The following is a 7534-nucleotide window of genomic DNA, read 5'->3' on the forward strand; positions in this document are numbered from 1 at the left end:
AGGTGGTGACTGAGTTGCCAAATAAGCAGGCTACTTTGTCCTGGATGATGCCAAGCTTCAAGATGCCAAGATGCACTCATCCAGGCAAGTGGATAGAATTCCATCATATCAGCAGATGAAATTCTCACTGCAGGATGCCTAGCCTCTGACTTGTTTTTTTAGTAACAGTATTGATATGGCTGGTCCAGTTCCTCTTCTGTCCAATGGTAATCCAGAGGACATTGATAATTATGCACGTCAGCTGGTCTTCACTGCCAGGCTGGTAGGTAGCCTGTGCCTTTGGGAAGAATGCTTGGAGCCTAGATTGCGTCTGGCCATCAATAAAGCATCTCAGAAATTCCTCCTGGTCTTACCTTGAAGCCTGCCCTAATTGGACCAAAAGCTTCCACCCAAAGGTTCAGGTCAGTGACCTTTCATCAGAGAACAAAACATCTATTTCACTTCCCAAGCCCTTCAATAAATTCTGTGTCATATGTCTGTGATGATTGAGATTTTTCAGTGACCAGTTCTTAATTTTCCAATTACTGTTATAGACTTCTGATAAGTAATTTGAATAAGTAAATAACTGAACTTTGTACAAAGTCAAACTTCTTCTGAAGAAGAGTCAACTTTTCAACACTGGGTTTGCAAGTTTCACTTGACCACATTTGGACAGTCTTAAGAACTGCAGGCTTGAACATTGCATCAATTACCCTACTCTAGGTGCGCTGCATTTAGAATAGGATTTGCCAAACTGGAAGGGTTAGGAGCTGACATTTTGGCCTCCAAAGCTGTGGCGACCATGTTGTTCTAACTCAATGTAACAGCAACCTCCCCCCACCACATTCCTTCTAGCGGGTCTCAGTGGGAGACTGACTATGTTCAAGCCTCGAAACAGGATCACAACTGATGGGAGGGTGGGGAAGGAGAAAATTTTAGGAAGCACTGGTTTAGAGAAATTGCTCTGATGGGGGCATGTGATATCAAAAGAAACGATTTTCAGTCAACTGGCTTTGCTGCTCAATGAGTAACGCGATTTGATTGGAGCCAAGTGGCTTGATCTCCTATCATCGAGAAGAGAATAAACGGTGGTGATATTATTGTTCCTCATTGCAGGATTCTGGGACGTAGGCTGGCTTTATTTGGACTGCTGCATCGAACTGGAATGCAGCAGGTACCAAAGGCTCGGAGCGAGATGAGAAAGAATCTACTCTTTCATCCGCGGAGTTGCTGATGGAACAGACTGCGGGAATATGATAGACAGCTTCCAGCCCCTCTGCAGATCCTCATCATAACACCTTCCTTTGTATAGAGAAGGGGAGGGGAGGAGGAGGGGGCCCGGGGAAAGGGTGGGGAAGGAAAGTAAACTTCAAATATATATGTATGTATATTAAGCTTCAAGATTGTGCAAAAGATATGCAACCATGACTTTTGTGCCGTCTTGGATTTTTGTTGCAATCTCCTACCTCACTTGTCCTACAGGTAAGAAAGTGCACTTATTTTTCTTTTGAAAATTGGCGCTTTTCGGATAAATGCCAATGCATCAGTTTTTTTTTCTATCCCTTCTTGTTTGGGCGCAAATGAGCTTAGACTTTATTTTTGGGAATCTGCAATTCATCCATTTATTTTCAATGCGGTTGCTGCATCGACACTATCTGCAGTGCTCAGCAGTCGAGGGACCCGTCAGCAAAACAGCGTCGCCTCCTGGGCTGTTCTTCTCTCAAATTAGTCACACTTTAACATTTGAGGATTGATCCCAGATCAGACATCTTCGACTTTTACACTCCACTTTTCACGTTATTGTTATTGTTGTTATTATTATTGTTATTGAAGGGTTTATTAAAGCTGAGCTACAGGCGGGGAAGGAACAGTGGAACAGCAGGTCCGTCTTACAAGAGGCCACCAAACCTCAGCGATTAATCCACAGTGTTCACTCAGGAAAGGAAATCAAACACAGCCGATTGAACACTAGGGTCCGGAACAACAGCACAGTCTCTCATGTAGGTTTTTATTTAGCTATCTGTGTCCGATTGAATTTTTTTAAAAGAAAATGTTAAATATGCTTTCATTCATCTTTCAGTGCCATTATGGGCAAGACTTTTTTTTAAAACCAAGTGTTCGGCAGAATGAATTGTTACCTAGTCTAGTGGAGCTGTCACTTCTGTACATGGTGCTTACAAGAAGGGCAGGACTGTATTCACAGCCTGTTTCGAATTAACCCCTGCGAGGATCTTATCTTTTGGACCGTTCTTTACGTCAATGTTATAAACCATACGTGAAACACCACCACCATCTGTTTGCTCAGTCTTTTGTTTGCCACTGCTTTGCATGCATCAGCTGGGGCTCAGTGGCAGCCCTCTCCCTTCTGAGTCCCATGGTTCTGGTTTGGATATGGAAGTCGAGGCTGACACTCCAAAACGGGACTTGGGGAGTGTTGCCCTGTCGGAGGTATCGTCTTTCAGATGAGACCAAGGCCACATCAACTTCCTAGTGATCCCCTTTGGTACTACGTTGGGGAAAGCAGGGGTGTAATTCCCAGTATCCTAGCAAATGTTCATCCTCAGCCAATATTACAAAACAGTTACCCAGACATTGCCGGGATTTTGCTGTGTGCATGTCGACCATCACGTTTCTTGTATGACAGAAGTGAAAAATATTCATTGGCTATAAAGCACTTTGAGAGATTAGTGGTCATGAATGGTGCTAGATAAATGCAAGTTTTTTTTTTGTTCAAATCAGTACAGTGCTGGCTAATTAGTTGCAATTTACAGTATTTTCAACATAACATACCAATCAAATGCTTAAAAAAAAGTAAAACCTACATTAAGCAGTTTAATTTTTGATTGATTTGCATTTGCAATATTTGGGAATAAGGTTCTATTGGAGTAATTTTAAAATTGTCATTTCTTAATAACACTGTCAATTCTGTTTTATAGTTTATTCACCTTGCACAAGTGAGCTTCCTGATAGAAGTATTCGGTTCATCCTTCATTTTGGACCTAGATTTGAACCAGTGAGTATGGTATTCAGAGCTGTCAACAGCAGGTGAATGTGAGAGTGGAATTGTTGACCTAAGAGAGTGCAATAAGATTAAATCTTTAGGCTGGGATTTTCCGATGGCCAGATAATCTTTTCTGCAGTGTAGCTGCGAGTTGCACATAGAAAGCCTGAATTCCATAACTTGAGAATGTGTCTGTGTAAATCAGAGAATTCAGAAGGTTCTGCTGCAGTTAAATAAATAGTTATTTGAGCAAAGTTACACAATTAAATACACAGTTTAACTCATCAGTAACTGTTAAACTGACTGTCTGGCTTAGTGCACACACACATCCAAGTGTGCCTCCTCTCTACCCTTTATATCCCCCAGATGCCTGACTTTACTGCTCCCTCTCCATCTGGGACCCAACACACCAGGCACTCGACCCAACTTTCCATACCATCCCTGGAAGCCGACTTCTCCGCCCTCAAATCTGGGAAACCCAATACCATCTTTATTTCCAGGGTCCTAAACAATCGTCTCCTCCACCTTAGGACACGACAACCACCCCCTGGTTCTATCTAGCTCATTCCCTCTTTCCCCCCCTCCCCCCTCCCCTCCCCCACCTCCCTGCCCTCTCCACCTCTAGCACCATCTCAGTATCACAAGGCCAGAAAAGCAACCTCTTTCCCTGGGTCCAAGTTCCCTCTTCCCCACCCTCCCCCAATACTGGACACAAGATACCCTACCCACTTCAACCGAGACTAAAAACCCCATCACATAGCTGGCCTCCTTACACACTACCTACCTGGCATGCTATTATCTAGCACCTCATGTGCCTGGGGCACCCTATCCCTTATCCACCCGGCACCCTGCCACCTCTAACTTCCCAGATATACTTGAACTTTCACAGAGGCTAATAAAGTGACTGTCTGTGAGCTGGACCTGTACGTGACAAAATATGGAAACTGTCTGATATGACAAAGGAACGTGGGTTTGCCTTCCCTTGACTGCTCAGCACTATGAGGGATTTGTCCGAATGAAAGTATAGCTCCACATTTCTGAAAGGAAACCTGATTGGAATCTCTCGTCAGAAACATGGAGCCCTGTTGTTACATAAGAATGGAGTGAAATGACAATATGTATGCATTTGCCTTAGAAAATCTAGCCCATGGAATTCTGTTTGTTGTAAGTGACAGTAGCTGCTTTTGAAGCTTAAGATTGATAAGGAAACTCCTAAAACAACTGGAAGTTTACATGCTTGGAAATAAAATAAGGCAGCATAGGAATGCATCCCAACATTTGGATGATCATAATCAGCTCCTAATCAAAATTATGGTTCTGATTTTCAGTTCAAAGTTTATTCACATTACCTTCATGTCTATCAGCCATCATAATGTTTTCGATGTTGACTGCAGATAACCAAATGGAGAAAAAAAAGAAGAGTTAGCTGCAAAGGTACTGAATTATAATGATGCAAATGAACTTACAAGTTGAGGTAGGAGTGGACCATTTTTCCCTTGCAGCTGCTTCACCACTCAAGGAGCTCATGGCTGATTTGATAGAAACCTCAAATCCACTTTCCTGCCTTTTCATTTTTAAAATTCATTCATGGGATCTGGATGTCTCTGGCTGGCTTAGTATTCAGTGCTCATTCCTTGCTGCCCTTGAACTGAATGGCTTGCTGGGCTGTTTCAGAGGGCAGATATGAATCAACCACATTGCCATGGGTTTATAATGAGATTCAAACCATTATCCCTCGAACATTAATCTAGGACTCTGGATTGCTTGTCTAGTGACAATATTGTTACACCAATGCCTCCCCCTGCTTTCAACTCTTTGTTTAATAAGAATCTATCTACCACTGACTTAAACATATTAAAAGACTCTGCTTCCACTAGCTTTACAGGAAGGAGTTCCAAAGACTGTCAAATTTCTGAGCAAAAACATTTAAATGGTTGCTTTTTAATCAATGATCCCCTAGTTCTAGATTCTCCCATAAGAGGAAACATCCCAACATCTACCTTATCAAGACACTCAGGATTTGATATTTCACTTACTCTTCTGAATTCCAGCGCATGGAAGACTATCGTGTCTAACCTTTCCTCATAAGACAACCCTCCATTCCAGGTCGAAGTCTAGTGAACCTTCGCTGAAGTGCTTACATCCTTAAATAAGGTGACCAATGTTGTACACATTATTCCAAATTTGGTCTCACCAGTGCCCTATATAACTGAAGCATAACCTCCCTCCTCTTGTATTCAGTTCCCCTTGTGATTAATGATAACATTCTTTTAGCTTTTTTAATTACTTGCTGTACCTTCATACAAACTTTTTGTGAATCGTGAATGAGGAACATCCAGCTCCCTCTGAATTTCAGAGCAATGCAGTCTCACAACATTCAGATAATTTACTGATTTTATTCTTCTGGAAAGAGCTTTTTTTCCTGGGAACCAAGCAGTGACAGAAGATTCAAATAAATACTTTGCATCAGTCTTCATGGTTGAATTAACAGCAATTCCAAAAATACTAAATTAAAGGATAAAAGGTGGAGAGGAATTAAATACATTAACTATCACTAAAGGAAAAAGTACTATGGAAACCACTAGGGCTAAATGTCAGTAAGTCGCCTGGACCTAATGGGTAGGATTCTAGGATACTAAAGGAAGTAGGTACAGAGATAGTGAATGCACCAGTATTAATTTTCCAGCAATTCTCAGATTCTGGACAACTGCCAATGTACCACCCTTCATCAAAAAAGGAAGGAGACAAAACCGGTAACATTATGTCAGTTAACTTTAACATTGGAAAAGTATTAAAGTCTGTTAGATTCTGAAACGTTTGATTCTTGATTGCCAACGGAATGAAAGATTATTGGCAGGACTGTAGAGTTGAGCTTAAAATCAGGTAAGCCATGATCTTACTGAATGGAGCAGGTTTGCAAGGTGAGAGATCTTTTGTCTCTTGTTTGTGTGTTTCTTTTATAAAGGATGTAATAGCAGAAGCATTGTAGGGAGTTCAGAGAATGTTCACTCTGTTGATCCTGGATATGGAGTGATTTTCTTACGAGGTGAGGTAGTTTAGGTTGGGCCTGTACTTGCTGGAGCTCAGATGAATGAGAAGTAACCTTGTTGAAACATATAAGACTTTTTTCGAGGGCTTGACAGGGCTGATGCTGAAAGATTGTTTCCCTTATGGGACAGTCAAGGACCAGAAGGCATGATCTCATAATCTTGCCCTCAGGCACATATTTATAAGGTGAGAGGAGTGAGATTAAAAAAAGACATGACGGGCAAAGTTTTTAAACAGAGGGTAGTTCATGTGTGGAATGAACTACCTGCAGATGCTGGCACAGTTACAACATTTAAAAGATGCTTAAATTAGTACATGAATAGGAAAGGTTGGAGGGATATGGACAAAGCTCAGGCTGGTGGGACTAGTTTAGTTTGGGATTATGTTTGGCATGGACTAGTTGGACCGAAGGGTCTGCTTCTGTAATGTATGACTCTACGATGAGGAATTTCTGTTAGGGTAGTGAATCTGTGGAATTCTTTACTGTAGAGGTTGGGTCACTCAGTATGTTCAAGGATAAAGTAAACAGATTTTTAATTAGTAAGAAAATCAAGGGATAAAGGGTAAAGGCAAAAGAGTGGAGTTGAAGATTGAGATTAGCCATGTTCTCATTGAATGGTGGAGCAGACTCGATGGATTGAATGACCTATATCTGCTACTATGTCTTATGGTCAAATGGTCCAAGCAAGGATTAAGTGGGGACAATCCCATTGGTACAGATCCCACTTTCTCCAGCACTGGTGTTAGTTTCCCATGATCCATAACCCAATTATCCCACACTAGTGTTTGAGCCACATAATCATCTGTCTAATCTGTTTTGCTCATGCCAATTTTCATGTGGCACAGGTAGTAATACAGAGATTATGACCTTTTAAGATTCTGCTTATTAATTTGGCACCTAGCTCCTCATACTGGCCATTCAGAACTTCCTTCTTTGTCCTACCTATGTTGTTTGTACCTACGTGAACCACAATGACTGTGTTCTTCCATACCCAATGAAAGTTCCTTTCCAGCTGTGACTGATGTCCCCAAGCCTGGAACCGGACAGGCAGCTCGGTATGTACAGAGATAGTAGGAACTGCAGATGCTGGAGAATCCGAGACAACAAGGTGCAGGGCTGGATGAACACAGCAGGCCAAGCAGCATCATAGGAGCAGAGAGGCTGACGTTTCGGGCCTAGACCCTTCATCAGAAAAGGGGGAGGGGAAGGGGGTTTTGAAATAAATAGGGAGAGAGTTGGAGGCGGATAGAAGAGGGATAGAGGAGAGGATAGGTGGAGAGGAAACAAACAGGTCGAAGAGGCGGGGATGGGGCCAGGAAAGGTGAGTGTAGGTAGGGAGTTAGGAAGGGGATAGGTCAGTCCAGGGAGGACGGACAGGTCAAGGGGGCGGGATGAGGTTGGTCGGTAGGAGATGGAGGTGCGGCTTGAGGTGGGAGGAGGGGATAGGTGGGAGGAAGAACAGGTTAGGGAGGCAGGGACGAGCTGGACTGGTTTTGGGATGCGGT

General features: G+C 42.6%; 1 protein-coding gene across 1 annotated transcript in view; it reads left to right on the forward strand.

Moving 5' to 3' along the window:
- The first annotated feature begins 1403 nt into the window (after positions 1 to 1403).
- LOC109925263 (disintegrin and metalloproteinase domain-containing protein 11-like) overlaps positions 1404 to 7534 on the forward strand; it is a 157389-nt gene continuing 151258 nt past the window's right edge. Inside the window, 3 exon segments of the mRNA XM_048614398.1 lie at positions 1404 to 1461; positions 1813 to 1979; positions 2916 to 2992. Of these exon segments, the coding sequence (XP_048470355.1) occupies positions 1404 to 1461; positions 1813 to 1979; positions 2916 to 2992 (302 nt within the window).

Source organism: Rhincodon typus, chromosome 30, assembly GCF_021869965.1.
Source record: "Rhincodon typus isolate 14 chromosome 30, sRhiTyp1.1, whole genome shotgun sequence".
In the NCBI taxonomy this organism is placed as follows: Eukaryota; Metazoa; Chordata; class Chondrichthyes; order Orectolobiformes; family Rhincodontidae; genus Rhincodon; species Rhincodon typus.